This window comes from Eulemur rufifrons, chromosome 2 (assembly GCF_041146395.1).
Source record: "Eulemur rufifrons isolate Redbay chromosome 2, OSU_ERuf_1, whole genome shotgun sequence".
Taxonomy (NCBI): Eukaryota; Metazoa; Chordata; class Mammalia; order Primates; family Lemuridae; genus Eulemur; species Eulemur rufifrons.
This window is the reverse complement of record NC_090984.1, coordinates 9,632,017-9,650,137: the sequence shown is the minus strand read 5'-3', so window position 1 is coordinate 9,650,137 and position 18,121 is coordinate 9,632,017. Positions and strand designations below refer to the sequence as shown.

General features: G+C 56.0%; 1 protein-coding gene and 2 non-coding genes across 9 annotated transcripts; all 3 read right to left on the bottom strand.

Moving 5' to 3' along the window:
* Nucleotides 1-214: 214 nt before the first annotated feature.
* Nucleotides 215-15,988, bottom strand: TNPO2 (transportin 2). Of its 7 annotated transcripts, none has more exons than XR_011234502.1 (25): nt 15,572-15,697; nt 14,308-14,419; nt 13,344-13,419; nt 13,113-13,262; nt 11,291-11,397; nt 11,059-11,192; nt 10,897-10,978; nt 10,696-10,818; nt 10,458-10,576; nt 8,927-8,987; nt 8,669-8,834; nt 8,318-8,470; nt 6,554-6,779; nt 6,177-6,348; nt 5,636-5,722; nt 5,442-5,549; nt 5,179-5,337; nt 4,431-4,518; nt 4,148-4,246; nt 3,521-3,616; nt 3,120-3,225; nt 2,803-2,902; nt 2,649-2,695; nt 2,365-2,492; nt 215-2,278 (listed from the first exon to the last, which is right to left on the bottom strand). XR_011234502.1 is itself a non-coding variant. In XM_069477789.1 (25 exons), the coding sequence occupies exons 2-24, from the start codon at nt 14,404-14,406 to the stop codon at nt 2,385-2,387; spliced, it is 2,694 nt and encodes an 897-aa protein (XP_069333890.1). In that variant the 5' UTR covers nt 14,407-14,419; nt 15,905-15,988; the 3' UTR covers nt 216-2,278; nt 2,365-2,384. The 7 variants fall into 7 exon arrangements, 6 of the variants coding, with proteins under 6 accessions (XP_069333890.1, XP_069333906.1, XP_069333920.1 ...); XM_069477789.1 differs by lacking the exon at nt 15,572-15,697 and adding an exon at nt 15,905-15,988 and having other exon boundaries at nt 216-2,278; nt 2,649-2,723; XM_069477805.1 differs by lacking the exon at nt 15,572-15,697 and adding an exon at nt 15,905-15,988 and having other exon boundaries at nt 216-2,278; nt 2,649-2,723; nt 3,120-3,195.
* LOC138381245 (small nucleolar RNA ZL2) lies at nt 4,316-4,389 on the bottom strand. Its single transcript, XR_011233150.1, has one exon. It is a non-coding gene; the product is annotated as a small nucleolar RNA ZL2 (small nucleolar RNA).
* Nucleotides 6,433-6,502, bottom strand: LOC138381208 (small nucleolar RNA SNORD41). The gene has a single exon (XR_011233119.1). It is a non-coding gene; the product is annotated as a small nucleolar RNA SNORD41 (small nucleolar RNA).
* Nucleotides 15,989-18,121: the final 2,133 nt, after the last annotated feature.

Here is an 18,121-nt window from a genome sequence, read left to right as displayed (position 1 = left end):
GCCACAGGTTCCCCACTCCTTTTGTTACATACTTAATCTTCCATCTTTCATATTCACCCTCCCATTTTACAGGGAAGAAAACTGAGAGGGTTCAGGTGCCAACTTCATGGTTACTTCCCATGTCCTGACCAGAGTTCTGTTCACCCCTGTTCCTTAAGCGGCCCTCCCTATTTCCTTCTCCACTACCAAAGCCAAGGACACAGGAGGTCAGAGACCAAGGGGTTCACAAGAAACTGATCTTTACTCAACAAAGTTCTACACAAGTGGAATCTCACGCCGCCTCGGCGCCAGTCCCCAGCACAGCACGGTAACAAATGGACAGATCCGGGAGCCCGCAGGGGGAAGAGGGTGAGGAGGGAAAGAGGGACACGGGAAACATGGAGAGAGGACTGCGGATCAAGGCCAGTCTGGGTCCACAGCCCTGGGCAGGGGAGAAGGTTGAAAAGCTGAAACTTCGTTGTGCAAAAACCAACCAAAAATAAATTAAAAAATTAAATAGCTTTCTTAAAAAAAAAAAAAAACCAGGCTCCCCTTCCCTGAAGGTGTTTGGAGCCCCCTATCTTGGGTGGAGAGGGGCTCACCAATCCCATCAGACGGCCAATCCATCCACACACCCCAGACCCCATGGAGGATGCTCCAAAGAACTGGAATTACCAGAAAATTAAAAGGTATTAAAAAACTTTCTTTCTTTTTTTTCTTTTTTTACAAATGGCTTCCAGAGACCTGCTCGAGTTTCAGAGGGGGGTGAAAAACAGCTGAGTTATGGAATGTGCACTAAGTGCCCCTTGAAATAGAGGCAGCGCCTGACCCTGACCATCAGAAGACACAGGGCTAGGATAGGGGTGGGATCCAGGGCCCAGGAGGGACGGATGGAGCAGGCCCCAGGAATGTGGGACTCTAGTCAAACCCCAAAACAAGAGGGGCCCCCCTAAAAAAGCAGAAAGTAGGGAAGGAAAAAAGGGAAAACAGTGAATGTTAAGGAGACTGCAGGGCCCGGTTTCCTGGTCAACTTGGAAGTGACTATGCCCCCTCCCCCTCTGTGGGAGCCCCTCCCACCCTGACCATATCCCCAACCAATCCCGGAAGGTTCTCTAGAATTGCTGCCCCAGTCTGGGCCCACTGGATGCCATAATGAGCACGAAGTCCCAGGGTGATGGAGTGGGGGACAGTGGGTGCACCACCTTCCCCTCCTCTAAGCCCTTGGGTTTCCTTTTTGGTGGCAATGCATAAGCCTTTGTCCTCTGTCATCAATTAAATGCTCCTATCCTGGCTGTTGAGTTAAAACTTGCGCCTGACGCATGAAAAAGGAACTCTCAGAAGCAGAGGAACACACTGCCCTTCAGGCTGCTGACGGAGAGTCGCAGTGGGTAGGTGCCAGCAGTCCTGGTCGCCCCCAGCTCTCTTCAGGAAAAAGGTCCCAGCTCAGCGTCTTCAAAAGCCGCTGGAGCACAGGGGAGGGAGAAAGGGCAACCTCTGGCCAGCCCCAGCTGCCCTGGTGGTCCCCACCCTGCTTGCTGGGCTACGACAAGGATGGGGACACACTGGCTGAGGCTGCCACAAAGCTGGCAGGAAATGTGCGGAGCAGGTCCTAAGCGTGCACGTGCTGACAGGGCGGCCCCAAGGTAGCCGTCCTCCTCCCCCCGGCCCCGGGGTCCCGGCTGAGGCCCCCCACCCACCCAGCCCTCCCCAGTCACCGCCAATTCTGGCAAAACAGCAGAAGCTTCTTAAACTCTAGATGCAGGTTACACGGAAGGCCTTACGGGTTAACTCAGGGGTTCACTAACTCTACTGTCTCCATGCAGTCGGGGAAATGGTGGGGCAGCTGGCCCAGCCTCGCTGGCTGCAGCACCCGCACATGCGTGTGGCCACGTGTGTGTCCGTGTGAGCGTTACACGTCCCTACAAGGACCTCCGCCCTTCCTGCTTGCCCCTTGCCTCAAGCCAGACTCGGTTGGCTATGTTGATTCCTCCCTCCCACGCGGCTGGCCCAGGGGGGCTGCCAGAGAGGACCCCAGTGAGCACCCAGGGACCCTTGCCCACCACAAAGTCCCACCCCCCTCCCTGTTTGTAGGATGAGCGTGGAGGCCCCACCCACCTGCCCGCCTGCCGGCCGACAAGCCCAACAAGGCAGGTGGACGGATGAACAGACGGATGGACGGGGAAAGCATCTGGATTTGGGTCCCACTCACTCCTCCCTAACCCCCCTCGACCAGGGCACAGCGACTTCTGGACGCAGCGCGTTCCCCAGCAATCCCTCCGACGACGACGCAGACAGAAACCTGCAGGGGGACGAAGAGAGTCAGGGTCCGGGCCCCTTCAGACCCAGAGACAGCCCTGACCCCTGAGCCGGGTACCAGCCCCTCACCTGGCAGTCTCCATGTTCGCCTAGACCCCGTAGAAGGCCGCCAGCCTCTCCTTGAGCAGCGGTGGGAACTGCTCTGAGAACTGCTGCCAGTTGTCCTCCCCGACTTGGTCTTTGAAGCCGTGGAGAATCTGTGGAAAGGCAGTGGGTGATGGGTGGGCCAAGACGAGCTCGCCTGTTCCCAACCCTGCCTGTCCCTAGCTCCTGTCCCCCCACCCTGGCCCCTGCCAGAGGGTCTCCTTCCTGCCCCCTCCCAGGACTTGATCAGGGCCCAGCGGGAACCCCACCTTATAAAACATGTCCCGAAGGTCATCCTTCGGGCTCACCCAGGAGGCTACAGCATCGCAGAAGAAAATAAAGTCCTGAAACGTGACGGATCCCATGTGAGGGGCCGCCCGAGCCCAGCTCCCTCACCTTCCCTCAGAGCCCAGCTGCCCCAACCTGCACAACGCCCCCGGGGTTGACACCGATCATCATGCAGATGCCCCGGAAGGCAGAGTCCTTCTCCTCATTGTCCCTGATGTTCCTGAGCGACGTGCACCTATGAGAGTTGGGGAACAGTGGGTCAGTGGGAGATCCAGTCTGGGCAGGACAAGTGTCTTTGGGGGCTGGGGACGTGGAGGGCGCGGAAGGACAGTGAGTGGGTCTGGTACATGCATCTGTGGGGATATGAGTGGGGCTGGGAGGGCAGAGGTGAGGGAAGGGGTCAGGCCTGTCCCGCCCACCACCTAGCAGGCCTGACACAGATGGGCACACACCAAGGCCGGATGAACTGCTGCAGCATGGGTGCCACCTCCTGTGGGCACACGTAGCCCAGGCGGCCGATGGTGATGGCTGGAATGGCAGAGGGACTCGTCAGGCGACCTGCAACCCTGAGCGGTCCCAGGACGGTACGTGGCGGGGCCTCTGGCACAAGGCACCGAGCCCCGCCCATGGGCCCCAGGGGAATGGCTCCTCTGGCCACCCTGGGCCCCTGAATTTGGCCCTGCCAGGGTCTCTTCCCTCTCCCATCTGGTCTCCCCCCAGGGATCCCCAAGGCCAGCATCTTTCTTGGGGCTCCTTTCAGAGCCCCCTTCCAGGTATTTCGAGCTCCCACTCCCAGCCCAGAACCCCACCTCCAGGAGGAGGGCCCAGAAGCAGGCTGAGGCCTAGTGCCCACCTGTGTTTTCCAGCAGTGTCTTGGGCGTGTTGGGTCGGTTAATGATCTCCACCAGGTTGTTCAGGACCATCTGCACATAGGGCTGCATCTCTGCCCCTGGGGGAGCACCCCATCAGAGCCCTGCACAGCCCACGCCACCCACAGTGGGCCAGCCAGGGATACAGCCCCCTCACTCACTGACCCCAGTGCCATCCAGAGACTGGCCAACCACAACCGGTGAGGGAATAAGGGATCTTCTCTAGCTTATCCCCAACCAGAGACACACCCAGGCCCTCCAAACACCAGAGTCTTCTCTGGAGTCCCCATCAGACACTAGGATGAGACCACACTGCCTAACCTCCCTGGGAAAAAAGCCTAAGCCACCCAACCAATCCCAATGGGTCTTTCAGCCAACTGCATGAAAATGATCCAATCAGAACAGCTCTCCTGGTCCTCCTCTTTGAATAAGCCAATCACAAATGGCCTTGTAGCCATTTGGCTCCACCCCCGAGGAAAACCCACAGACACATCCTCCTGCCCCTGACCAATGGAGGCTTCCCTTGAGGGGCGCCGTCAGTCAGAGACAGGCTCCCTCCTCCAGGCTGGGAACAGGCCAATGGGGCCTGAGTGTTCTTGCAGGGCACTCACCCATTTGCATGCAGATCTCGCCGATAGCCCAGGTGGCATTGTTGCAGACAGAAATGAACTCGGGGTTCAGGTTGGTGCCCAGGATGGGCATGAACTCAGCTGGTGGGGAGATAGAAGGGTGCTGAGCAGGAAGGCCAGCCAGGGTGAGCTCCAGCACCTAGCCGGGCAGGCCCCATCAGACAGTACGAATACATCCCAGCCGGTCACAGTCCTCCCCGGGTATTTGTGCATCACTTGAGGCCAGGGCTGGGGTCATGGGTTAGGGACAAGGGGAATGTCATACCGATACAGGGCTTGACATGGATGAAGCAGGCTTTGGTGAGGTCCCCCAGGAGGGCGAAGGAGCTCTGCCGGACCTCGGGCATCGAGTCCTGGGGATCCAGGAACGGTCAATGTGGCAGGGTTCCCCTCCTCATCCACCCAGGGTAGCCAATGGGGCACAGTCCCTCGTGCCTATCCTGACCCTGCCACTTCCCAGTTGTTCCTTGACCTCTCTAGCCTCCAGCCCACATCTGTGAATGGGGTTAGCAGTGCCCCACCCTAGGAACTCAGAAGGCATAGGACCCAGAGAGTGCTTTGCTCAGGGCCCTGCTACAGAGTAGAGCAGGCATCGCTGCTGCCCATCCTGACATACAGTCATCCCTCAGGATCTGGGGGTGATCAGTTCCCAGGACCTGGCACATACCAAAATCCACAAATGCTCAAATTCCTGAGACAGAGTGACGTAGTATTTGCATATAACCTACACATATCCTCCCAGGTGTGATCAAATCACCTCTAGATTACTTATAATATCTAATATAATGTAAATGTTATGCTGTATGAATAGTTATTATACATGTTGTTTAGGGAAAAATGATAATAATTAGACGTTTATTTAAAGGGTTCCTTTTCCCTGATATCCTTGGGGCACAAGCATGGCCATGAGTCCCCCCAGGCAGTCCACACAGGCTGGTGGATGTCGCTGTACAGGTGATGGCAAGTGTCCCTGGGCATGGCTCAGGTACAGCCTGCATGGGGCACCCACTCACCTGCATGCACTGGAAGAGCAGCGTCATGATGTTGCTTCGGGCCACCAGCTGCTCCACATGGCCGCCCAGGCCCTCGGCCAGGCCGCTGAGCAGGTCCAGTGCCACAATCATGAAGTCCTTGTCAGGGGCCTCGTACTGCTCGGGGTGCTGGGTGTACATCTGGGCACAGAAGAGGGTGGGGAGGTGGGTGAGGGGAGTGGCCTAAGGCCCCAGCAGTGGTGGAAGGGCAGGTGGGTGGGCCTCAGGGGGTCAGGGGTACTCACCATGGCCTGGGCCAGCGTCTTCTGCACCAAGGTGACACAGCGTTGGTAGACAGGCTCGCAGTAGGGCAGGAAGCCGCTCTGCAGGGCGGTGGCCACCGATGACAGGCACTAGCAGGGAGGAGGGCAGGAGATGAGAACTCAGGTGCGGTGGGGCATGCAGGAGTGCAGGACGGGGGTGCCTGGAGCCCACTCACCTCCAACAGTGGGAAGAGGTCCTTGTCCTCGTCCTTGAGCTCATTCCACTTCTGGATCAGCGGAGGCATCAGCTTCTGGATGTATTCCTGGAGTGGGGCAGGAAGTTGGGGCTCCCTGGGTTGGGGTTGAGGTGACTCAGAGGCATCTGTCACTTCAGTAGTGAGACCTAAACTCCTCACCGTGGCCTGCCATATGGCCAGACTTCCAGACCCTTCTCCTTCTTTACACCCGGCCAAGTGCCACCCTCCCCTCCCCACCCCAGCCCCTGGGGGCCTGAGTCACTGCCTCCTGGTCCCCACGGGCCCGAGCCCCCACAGCACAGCACTTTACCTGAGCCCCCACAGCACAGCACTTACCATGCTGTCTCATAACTGGCTTCCCTGCTAGACTGGGAGCAGGGCCAGGGCAGGGGGCCAGGTCTGTCTGTCTGCCTGTCCAGGTCACGGCCACATCCCTGGCATGTGACATAGGGTCGCTGCCAGGTCACTGGATGCTGAGGAACACGGGGATAGGGAAGCAGCAGCTGCTCTGGGGTCTCACCGGCTGGTTAAGGTGGTGGCCCACAGAGTCAGCCAGGGTACCGATGGCATCATAGAGGATGAGCAGGTTCTTGTGCTGGTACTTGCCGAAGGCAAAGACGAGGGTGTCCAGGATGTAGCTGAGGTAGGGCACCAGCTCTGTGCAGGCCTCCTCCTCCAGGGTGGCAAAGGCACTGGTGGGAGGGAAGGCAGGGTGGGGGGTCTCAGTGGACCTCAGCAGGTGGCACGGGGCCCCGGGCAGCTGGGGAGGGTGTGGTTGGGATCAGCCAGTACGAATACGAGAGAAATCAGTGCCACATCAGCAGTCACAGGTGTCATCACTTCCCAGAGGGGGTTAGGCAGACAGAGGGGGCTGTGGGGTCAGAGGTCAAGGGTTACCTGCAGGCTGCCTCCTGCACCCTCTTGTTGCCATCCAGGATGCGTTTGAGCAGCTCCGTCATGAGAGGCTTGAGGTGCATGTCAGGTGGCTGGCTGACCACCCAGTGGGCGTAGCGGCTCAACGTCCAGCAGGCGATGGAGCGTACCAGGGCCTTCTTGTCTGACAGGCACTGGATGAGGTGTGGGATCAGCTCTGGCAGGTAGGGCACCATGCCCTGCATGCAGCCTGCAGCGACCAGGAAATAAGACGTACAGGTCAGCTGGGCCCAGCCACAGCCACCCTAAGGAGACAAAGGATGAACCCCACCTGACAGATGGGGAAACTGAGGCCCAGAAGTTAAATAGCAGTCATTTCACAGAGCCAGGGAAAGGCAGGGGCAGGAGAGGAAACAGAACAGATAGCTCTCATGGCAGGGGGCATGTTGTCTCATCCCGTCACTGGTTAATGAGAAATCTGCCACCATGCACAGTGAGCCGGGCTTCAGGAGCCAGTGGTAACCCAGCTGGATGGAAAGCACTTTGAATCTGAAACCCTTCTTAGATGTGTGTGATTTTTCTTTTTCCCTTCATCAGTTTTTCAAGATTTTTTAATTTGAATTTTTATTTTTTTAGAGATTGGGTCTTGCTTGTTGCCCAGTCTGGAGTACAGTGGCACAATCATAGCTCACTGTAACCTCGAACTCCTGGGCTCAACCATTCCTCCCACCTCAGCCTTCTGAGTAGCTGGGACTACAGGCACAAGCCACTACACCCAGCTAATTTTTAAAAATTCTTTTTGTCAGGATAGGATCTTGCTATGTTGCCCAGGCTGGTCTTAAACTCCTGGGCTCAAGCTCCCACCTCAGCCTCTCAAAGTGCTGGTATTCCAGGTGTGAGCCACTGCACTTGGCCTTCTTAAATCATAAACATCACTTTAGAGGACCCAGATAATCATATATGCCCAATAATCCAAGACACTAAGATCTATTTTTACCAGCGTGAGGTCAATTCCCTTAGATATTTTCCCATCAATACCCAATCTGTTAATATATGCCCATAAATATATGACACACCCTATCAATATAAGATATATTAATCTATTGTATGCAGAAACCTTTCCTTAGACAAATTTTAAAAGCTTTCTGGGTTGAAGGTTACCCCTGCCTTGCCTGAAATTTTAGGGCACGTCTGGGTACAGAGGCAGTCTCTCGTGACGCTTGTAACAAACTCACAAAGCCCTCCTATAATCCAAGTTTTATGTCCCATCAAGACAAAAGGAGCCCAAAAAACTATGCCAATGACTGGACGCTGTGTAGAGTTTAGGAACCACCACTGCCCCTGGGCACTACACATTCTAGCAGGCCAGTCTCACAGCCAGGAACAGGTTTGAGGTCAAACTGCACCCTGGGAAACTGTGGCATCAATTTCTTTGCATTTGTTTCCCCATCTATGAAACTTGGATCTCGCAACCACCTCATCAAATGGTGGCTAAGCCCACAGGGCAAGCGTGCAGAAGTACCTGTTGTTATTGCTGTTGTAACTATACTTACAACATCAAAGAATTGCCTGCCCCTGAGAATGAAGGAGAGGGCTTGCATTTTGGGGTTTTAGGGATTCCTTTCAGGCCCACAGGCCAAAGGGAGGGCAGAGATCTCAGAGCTATTTGGAGGAGAGTAAGTAGGTCTCCGGGGAGAACTGAAGCATGGCATTGCCAGTGCTGCATCCATGATCTTATGCCAGCACGGGGTCAGAGGTCAGGCACAGAAAGGCCAGGTGGGCACTTACCCTCGGCGATGGCTCCCAACACCAGGATGCCTGACTCCTTGACCACCCACTCAGGGTGGAAGAGGAGGCCCTTGAGTAGCGGGAGAAGGTGGGGCAGGAGTTCCTCCCGGAAGACGTTGGCAAGGACATCCAGTGCAGCCGCTGAGCACTTCCCTGGGGGGCAGAGGGACACATTGAGGGACAGGCTCAGGGAAGCCCGTAGGGCAGGCGGCTGGCCCTCCTTGACTGTACCCCCCAGGATCAGAGAGATCAGAATCAGAATCTTCAAGATCTTCTCTGCATCAACTTCTGACTACCTCCCAGTGGAGAGCCCAGGAGTTGCCACCCCCCACCCCCAGGCCGGCTACACACTCAGATTCCAGTCCGACAGAGCGTCATCGTCATCGTCATCCTCTGCATCCTCAGAGCCGTCGGGCCGCTCAGCCTCATGGGGCAGTGTCACCGTGCGAGACTTGTGGAAGCGCGGCTTGATGTCCTGCTCACTGTCAGGGACTGCCTCGTCTTCCTCCACGTCCCCCTGGGGGCCAGGCAGACTGCTAAGTACAGCCGGGACCCCACCCCAGCACCCCCATCTGTGCCCACCCATGCCTGGTTGCCACCCTGCCTGACCTTGAGCAGAATGATGTCAATTTCTGAGTACTTCATCCCATTTACCAGGATGGGGATCAACCTGTCGGAGAGAGACTGTTTGTCAGAATGCAGGGGACCCCCAGCTATAGGAGGGGGGATGGAGGAGATGGGGGGACAGCAGAGGTGTAGGCAGGGACACCAGCAAGCCTCATATGCCCATTCTGCTTGTTGCCATCCATTCATTTCCCTTTGGGGGACTATTCCAACCCCATCTCAGCCACCACAATTAGGACAGAGCTGACACCACACCTGGCTCCACAGAAAGGACCTTGCCCCAGACCTGGCCACTCCCTGCATACACTGAAAACGCTGACCTGCTTGGCAAGGGTCTCATCACTCCCCAGGACCCATCTGGCTAGCCCCAGACTACCAGACATGATCAATAGTGAGTCAGAGATAGTCCAGTGACCCAAGATGGTCAAGGAGAGTCAACTCTAGAACTCTTGGAAAGACTGGTCAAGGGAGAATTTCTTTACTCTGAGGTTGCTAACCTGGAAGGGTGCAAAAGGCCAAGGAACTACCAACAAGGAAGATTGTGCCTGAGAACAAAGCTAACACAAAGGAAGCAGATCTGAAGCTACACAGATGCCTTGCTTTTCTTTTCTTTTTTTTTTTTTTTGAGACACAGTCTCACTCTGTTGCCCGGGCTAGAGTGCCGTGGCATCAGCTGTGAGCCTAGCTCACAGCAACCTCAAACTCCTGGGCTCAAGCAATCCTTCTGCCTCAGCCTCCCAAATAGCTGGGACTATAGGCATGCGCCACCATGCCTGGCTAATTTTTTCTATATATATTTTTAGTTGTCCAGATAATTTCTTTCTATTTTTTTGGTAGAGATGGGGTCTTGCTCTTGCTCAGGCTGGTCTCGAACTCTTGAGCTCAAACAATCTGCCTGCCTCGGCCTCCCAGAGGGCTAGGATTACAGGCGTGAGCCACCTCGCCCGGCCCACAGATGCCTTTCACATCCTTTGAGCACTTGGATCCAGCCATGCCTGAAACCTTTGTTGATTTTTCATTTGTGCCTATCAATTACTTAATTTCTAGGTCATTAAAGCTGCATTCTTTTTTTTTTTTCTCAACAGATGGGGTCTCACTCTGTCACCCAGGCTGCAGTGCAGTAGTGTGATCATAGTTCACTGCAGCCTCAAACTCCGGGGCTCAAGCGATCCTCCTGCCTCAGCCTTTGGAGTAGCTGGGACTACAGGTGCGTACCACCTTGCCTGGCTAATCTTTAAGATTTTTTGTAGAAACAGGGTCTTGCTATGTTGCCTAGACCGCTCTGGAACTCCTGCGGCCTCAAGTTATCCTCCCACCTCAGCCTCCCAAAGTGCTGACATTACAGACGTGGGCTTCTGGCTACATTCTTATCATATACGATTTAATATACACAACTGAAAAGAAACTGACAAGGAGGACATGGACTGGGGCAAGCACAAGAGGGGACCAGAAGGGAAGGCAGAGGTGCAGCGAGGGGTTGAGGCTGGGGAGGGACAGAGACAGGAGTGGCACTCACTGGACCAGATGGGAGGCCAGGACTTCCTTGCAGATGGGCTGCTCGGCCAGCGTCAGCCAGAACTCACAGGCCTCAAGGGCCACATTTTCGTCGTGGTCCTGGGTCCTCTGCAGCATGTACTGCAGCAGGAGGGAGAGGCAGAGGCTTAGGCCCAGCCCAGCTGGGGGTGGCTCTCTGACCACCCCCCACCCAAGTGGCTGCTGGCCTGCCCTCCGGGGCTGGCCAGGGTCAGGCGCACCTGGATGATGCTGTGCATGTGAGGGATAAGCCTGTCGATGCGAACTTCCAGAAGCATCACCAGGGCGCGGCACACATTCTTCCGCACCTCAGGGTCGTCATCCACGGCCAGGGCAAACAGGTGCTGCGGGAAGGGGCAGGGTCAGCTCTGGCGGGCCCTCAGTCCTCACACCCTGCCCTCGCCCCCAGCCTGGCGGCCCACCTCGATGAAGGTGTCAATGTTGTCCATCAGCGCCTGGGCCCGGTCCATGATGAACTGGTTCACACAGGCGATGGCATGGGACCTGGCAGGGAGCAGACACGTAGGTCACCCCTGATCCCACCCATCCGCCAGCCCGCCCTCCTTCCTGGAAGCTGCACGCACCGGATCTTAGGGCTGCAGTGCTTGAAGAACTGAAGGAACTTGGGGATCATGATATTGAGGGGCCTGTTGAGGGCATCGCTGTCCAGAAGCTCTGACGAGTCTTCACAGATCTTTTGCAGGGCTCCGAAGGCTCCCTGAGTGGACGGGGGCAGAGAGATGGGTATGGCTGTGGGTACCAGCCCCAGTTATGGCCCTGGCGCCCATTGGGGCCTGGCCATGGCTTGTCGCCTACCTCACAGGTGTTGTAATCCTCTGAGTTGAGCAGGTTGCACAGCTGGGGCAGCAGCTCAGGCCACATCTGCAGCTCACCTTTGGAAGCGATGGTGGTGATGAGGATGCCTGAGGCGGTGGGAAAGGGGGAAAGGACACTGCCGTGGGCTGGGCAAGGGCTGCCCGGCACCTCACCCTCCCCACCAGGCACCCATGGCGCTGCCTTTCTGCCCACTTGCCCACGCATGCCCTCCACACCCCTTTTGAGGTGGGCACAGAGAGAGGGTACTCGCTGATTCTGCAAGCATCCTCTGAGCCTTACTGTGAGCCACCACTGTTCCAGGCCTTGGGATATATAGCATGGAACAAATCACAAAGTCCCTGCCCTGAGGCAGCTGGAGGGAGGCCGTGAGGTATAGCTAAATCAGCAACAGGACCAGGAGGCCTCATGCCAAGGACTAAGGGGGAAATAAAACAGAAAAGGCAGCTAGAAATGGCTGCAGATAAGGATAGCGACTTTAAATTGGTGGCCAGAGTAGGCCTCATCCAGGTGACATCGTAACATCTGAGCAAAGACCTGAAAGGAGAGGAAGGCACCAGGTAAGGAGCCACTCAGGTACCTGGGGAAAGAGTATCCCACACACAGGGAGGGGGCCCTACAAAGGCCCGAGGGTGGGACAGGCGTGGTGTGCTCATAGATGGGCCAGAAGCCAGTGGAGCTGAGCAGAGTGGGAGGTAAGGGCAGAGAGGTGGCAGGGGCAAGTCATGCTGGGCTGCAACCGTGGGAACGATTTACTCTGCCTATTAGGAATGCAGGCGCCATATGAAGCAGGCATCTGAGGGCACAGAAGAAGCATCTGACAACAGCTGAATTCGGGAGCTGTCAGTGCAGAGGTGACTGCCACAAGATGGCAGTGTTTCCCAGGGGTGGAAGCTGCCACTGGGAGGAAGGTGCTCCCTGCAGTGCTTGGCTACAGGCTGAGGACACAGAGGTGCAGTCCCAATTCCACCCAGTCTGTGTAGTGTTGGGCACATCACCTACCTCTTTGTGCCTCAGTGCCCTTAGCCCTCAATGGGGATAAAGAATATCAGCCTCCTATGGCTTCTGGCAAGTTTCAATGACTTAATCCAAGACTTAGCGCAGAGCCCGGCACCTAGATGAGCTCAGTGAGCCTAGATCCTCTGGCTGGCCTGGGAGGGGCTGTTGTTGGGACTAAAAGTCACTTTCTTTTTTTTGTCAAGATGGGATCTTGCTACATTACCCAGGCTGGTCTCAAGAGATCCTCCTGCTAGAAGTCACTTTTAACAGAGGCAGCAGGCCACCAGATCAACACTTCTGGCAGGACCCAGTATCTAGCTGAAATTTAATAATACCTTTCTGTCCACTGTATTTAATTTTAACGTTAACTTACCTTTACTAAAGCAAATTTGTCTTTTCATTTAAAACAGTTATACACATACCACTTCCTTTTAAAAGGATTTTTTTTGAGAGAGTCTCACTTTGTCACCCGGGTTAAAGTGCAGTGGTGTCATCACAGCTCACTGCAGCCTTGGAACTCCTGGGCTCAAGTGATCCTCCTGCCTCAGACTCCCGGGTAGCTGCGACTACAGGCGTGCACCACCAGGACCAGCTTGAAAGCAATTTTTTAAAGTTGACATAGATTTAGAGGAAAACACCTAAATCACTAACAAATAGTTGCATTAGTATTTATCAGTAGTGAAAAACCTTCAGGTGAAATTGCTTCAGTTAATCCTTAGTCTCCCGTAACTTCCTTGGGCAGCCTTCTGGGAGTTAGGAAGGCTCTTCAGTGTCCTCAGAGGCTGACCCCCACTACCCCTCTCACCGATGGTGGCTCGGATGAGCGAGGATGCGTCGCCAATGTTGTTGAGACACTCCTGTTTGATGAAGTCGGCCACGGGCGGCGGGAAGCTCTGGTAATGCGCCTTCACGTTGTTCTTGAGAATGAGGCCACTGAGAGAGCGGGTTGGCTCATCTAGGGGGAGAGGGCCGAGGTTCAGGGGGCCACAGGGGAGAAGGCAGGGTCCAGCCCACCTGGAGGGGCGCATGGGCATACCTTCTGACTTGAGTCTTGTCAGGACGAAGATCAGGTAGTTGTTGAAATCAGGAAACTGGTTGAGTTGTTTGAGTTTCTGCCAGGCTGTTAAGGGCCTTGGGAGACAGAGGCTTTCCCCACGTAGGAACCCCTCACTGTCATGTCGCTGAGAGCACCTCTGAATACTGGGACCAGGCAGCCACTTCTCAAGGTCCCCCTCATCAATCCCTGTATTGCCCACAACAACACAGAACATTCCAGACACACCAAGTTCATATGAGGAGCAAGGTGGAATGCCTGAGCTCCTCAACCACTCCTGAAGACCTGGCCAGAGCAGGAGAGGGCTGGAGAACTCTGCTCCTTTGAATGTGGCAGCCACTACTCAGCCCTGCTCACTAGCAGTCCAATGGTGACTGCTTTATTTTAAACACCAAAAAAGGAAAAGAATCCAAACTTTCAAGTGGAACTTGCTAATGTTTTAAAGATTAAAAAATGTTAACTTCTAATATTTTAAACAACCAATTAGAAAGAAGAAATTTTAACCACAAAGCCCAAATAAAACCCATGTGGCAACTAAATGTGCCCTCCTCACCCAGGGCCACACTTCCCCTCACTTCGACAGGACAGATTGGACTCCAATCTGACAGGGCTGGCCTTCCCATCCTAGCTCCACTGCTTCCTAGCTGCGACTTTGGGCAAGTCATTTTGCCTCTCTAAGCCTTGATTTACCCATCTGTAAAATGGAAAGAGCAAGAGTACCTACTATAATTCATAATTAATGGACTAAAATGCTCAATGAACATTAGGAATTTTCATTATTTTCCATAATGATCCATCCCTGCAGCTCTCGGACTGGGACCCAGAAATTCCAATCCTTAATTCTCTGTCCTCAAGTCCTCACTACACAGAAAAAGTCACCCCCCCCATCTTCAAAGGCTGTAGATGTCGGCCCGGCTCCCCCAGCCCCGGAAGGAAGGAAGGATACATCCTGCACGATGCGCTGCGTGGCTGTGTTGGGCGACTGTGAGTCTTTGAGCAGCTGCAGGACCTGCTGCAGGCCCTGTTCATCTGGCTGCCAGTCCATGGCGCAAGGCGAGCTGCGGGGGTAGGGGCCAGGGTCAGCGCTGGGTCTCTGGGGCTCCCTGTGAGACCCGGGTTGAGCCCCGGAGGCTGCAGTAGCCGCATGACGGGAATGCACTCGGCGGACAGGAGGCGGCCGCCGGTCCACCCCTGCCAAAGTGCGGGGTCCCCGCCAGCTGCGCCATCCTCGGCCACGCAGTCGCGGGCATGGGAGCGCAGGAGGAGGGATGTGGAAGCGGGCCACCGGCGGCGACGGGGGGGCCCGGCGGCGGATCCTCATAGGGCCCACCCCAGAGCCCTCGTCCCAAGGCGGCCCATGCTGCCGCCCCCGGCTGCGAGCCCTAAGGCTTCCACCTCCCTCGCAGCGGCTGAGCGAGGGCTCAGCCTCCTCCACGTCCAGGGACCCCGCCCCAGACTGCGATAGCGCCCCGGCCCCCGTGGTCTCCCCGGTGCAGGCACGGTTCCTGAAGGTTCCCCTTCTCCCGAAATCCGGCCCTCAAGCTCCGCCAGATCCCAGCGGCCTCCTGCCCTGGTTCGGTTCCTGAGCTTTCTCAGGTGCACGGTCCCAAGACGCTCCGATTGTCTCGATCCCTCTCGCCCCCTGAATCCGGCCCTTGGAGCTCAGCAGTTGCCAGACGCCCCCCCTTTCTGGCCTAGCCAGACCCTGTCCAGCGATTCCCCTTAATCAGGCCCGAAGCAGTCCCCAGATGGATCTCCGTTGCCTCTTCGAATGAAAGCCAGTCAAGCCCGCCCAACCCGCGACAGAAACCCCCTGGACGGGTCCCTGTCGACTTCCCCAATCAGGTCTGGCCAAACGTCCCCCCCCCCCCCCGCCAGCCTCCGCCCCAGTCAGCAGTAACCCCTGCTGACGAATCTTTGCCGCCTCCCCCAATCAAGTTCGGCCAAGCCCCCCATCACCTCGAGTCGGAAACCCCCTTGGTCCGATCCCTGCAGCTTCCCCCAATTAGGCCTGGCCAAACACCCCCTGGAGCACTCCCCTCAACGGATCCCAGCGACGCCTGGCCGTCAGACCCAGCAAAGCCCTCTAGGCAGAAGTCTGACGCCTGTCCCTACCAGGGCCCAAGAAGCTCTCCCCCCCCCAACTTTTCAATGTGGCCTTCCCCAATCAAACCCAACCAAGCCCCGCCGAAACAGGCACCCACACACACCCGATCCTCACGACGTCCCCCAATCAGGCCCCAAGCAGTCCCCAGACACTTCCCCCAATCAGATCCCCTCCAGTCCGACCCTAGTCGCCCCACTGGCCCTCTTTTCGCGGCACCCCAACCTGGCCTGGCTCCGAGGCCCCACCCCCTAAGCTCGGCTCGGTTCTCCCCCTCCCCCGCCCGGCCCGTTCTCGATGCCTCGCATATTGGGCCCAGCCGAGTTCCCGGCCTTTCCCGGTCGGGCGCGGTCCCGACGCCCGGGCCGCGCGCGGCGCAGGCCTGGTGCCCGGCGGGGGTCGATGCAAGTCGAGACCGAGCAGGTAAAGGCCCACTTACCCGGCCCCAGGCAGCAGCGGCGGCGCCTCGCGCTGAGGCTTCTCCAGAGACTCACGCGGAAGGAGGGAGCCAAAGACAGGGAATTAAAAAAAAAAAAAACACGCGGCCGTAGGTGAACCGCGGCGGCTTCCGTACGCTGTTCAAACTGGTCCCGCTGAGCCAATCGGAAGGTTCTGCCGTCACACGTGGTCCGGCACAGGGGAAACCCGGACCCAGCCTAGGCCGGGTCACGTGACAAAAGAGTTGCAGTCCCGCTTGGCCTCTCTAGCCTGGCGGTCCTCCCAGCGACTCGTTTCCTTAGCATCTCAAGCTGGCCGGATCGCAGCTCTTCGCTGGAGCCTGGAGTTTGTATCGCTTAGGCCCCACGCCGTAGGGACTCGCGTGTGTGATGCACTCGGGAACCTCTCGGCCAGAGCCACCGGTGCCCTTGTCACCCCCTTCTCTAAAAACTGAACTGTGCCTCCCTTCCCCCTCCAGAAGTACTTGGTAGGAATACCAAGGAAAGAGCTGAGGGACTGAGCCTGGGTGGACTTTATACCCCAGACACAAAGGAAAGAAAGCAGGACAGAGGGAGTGCCTGAGATGGGCTGGGTTCCTACAGAAGCCTCCGCCACATTCTGCGTTATCTTCCGGTACTGACAGTTTTTAAAAGGAGATCAAACAAACCACAAGGATATAGTTTGTTTTTTCCTTCCTCATTCTTCAGCATCAAAAGGATATAAAATTTTAAATAAAACGAGTTTCGCAGCAGATCTAATCCCCTTCCCTACCTTAAATTGAATGATGTGGAACAGCCCGGAAACTTAGGGCAGGGTCATGAAGAAAGAAATCTTCGTGACCCTGGCGTGGTCTGAAGACAGGAGGGCACCGTTTTTCCTTCTCTTGAAAACAGAGCGGCTAGGAAAGAGCTGGAACGTCCCAGTTTCCCCTCTTGGCCCTGCCGATAACAAGGTAGGCGACTGCCTGTCACTCGGGGCCTCAATTTCCCCACTTGTCTATTGGGTGTAAGAATAGTTTCTCGGTTCGAGATAATCCCAGTTAAGCAATACCTGGCTTTTACCCGGCGAGACTCAAGGCCATCCTTTCATTGTATTCAGCCCCTCCCTAAACCAATATTTACTGGGGCTCTAATCCCAAAGGACAACTCAGTCCTGCCCTGACGGACGTTCTGATCCTCTGGAGAGGAGCAGGTCAATTTTTGCTCCTGCCTAAAGGAGGGGGACAGCTTTCTCGGCCCTTTTCCCGTATGCAAAATCAGTCCCGGCTCCGTTCATTCATGAAAAGCAAGTACTGGGGTTTCCCAAGCTAGGTAGGGTGGGCTGGCGCCTAACTCCACTCGGAGAGTCGCGCAAGACAAGCTGGAATTCCCACTGCAGCCAGCTCTGCTGGACAGAAACCTCAGTTGAGGGACACGTGCGGAAAGCCGCCACCTGCGCGTGCGCAAAAGCCTCCCTCACCTCCCTCTCCGCCCCCCGCCCCGTGAGCCCTGGAACTACAAATCCCGTCCTGCCACGCGCCTGGGTCGGGGCGCTTTGGGGCTCCCGCTGGGAATCAAATGGGGGGAGGGTCTGTATACCCACCGAGGTGCATGTTGAGTAGAAGGAAGAGTGAGATTGGGGGCTGGGGCTGACTTTGGGGAGGCGTGGTGGTAGGAGCTTTCTGGTCAAGCTTGGGGGCTGCCCCAGATAAGGGTAAGATGGGGAGCGACCTTGGGATGCAGACGACAATTTGTTAATATTCACCCTCCGCTTTTAATATGGCAAGTTTCCAGCGACCCTGCGCGCGCCTTGGGGGAATTGTTGCAGAACAAAGTGGCCCCTGCCTCATGTGTGGTTCACATCGTTTGCCCTCGTGTGGTCACAGAAGTCTTTTCTTCCTTTCCCAAGCTGGTGGATTTGAGTGCTGAATCAGGACAAGTTTTTGGGTTTTGTTTTCTGTTTTTCCTATTTCTTAAGTACTTTCTGCATGTCAAGTGGTTTCCAAATGTTATCTCATGCTATTCTCACAACAGCTTTATGCCTGGCAAACTTACTTCAGTTCAACTAGCAGCGCTCAGTACAAAAAGAAAACTCCTGGAACTTGTGTCCAATCGCGAATCTAAGATGAGAGACAACCGGGCTTTCAATTTTCAACAGCCTCCCTGCCTGAACATCTCATCACACTGCAGCCCCCCACACTCCGAGTTAACAGGTCAGGGTTTTTCAAATACAGCCCCGA

What these genes read in the sequence shown, in the direction of transcription:
- TNPO2 (XM_069477782.1), bottom strand. Translation starts at nt 14,406, where the DNA reads ATGGACTGGCAGCCAGATGAACAGGGCCTGCAGCAGGTCCTGCAGCTG. An exon ending in GTTGGGAGCCATCGCCGAGG is followed by an intron (nt 6,780 to 8,317) that starts GTAAGTGCCCAC and finishes TGGTCGCTGCAG; the next exon opens with GCTGCATGCAGGGCATGGTG. An exon ending in GTGCAGGAGGCAGCCTGCAG is followed by an intron (nt 6,349 to 6,553) that starts GTAACCCTTGAC and finishes CCCTCCCACCAG; the next exon opens with TGCCTTTGCCACCCTGGAGG.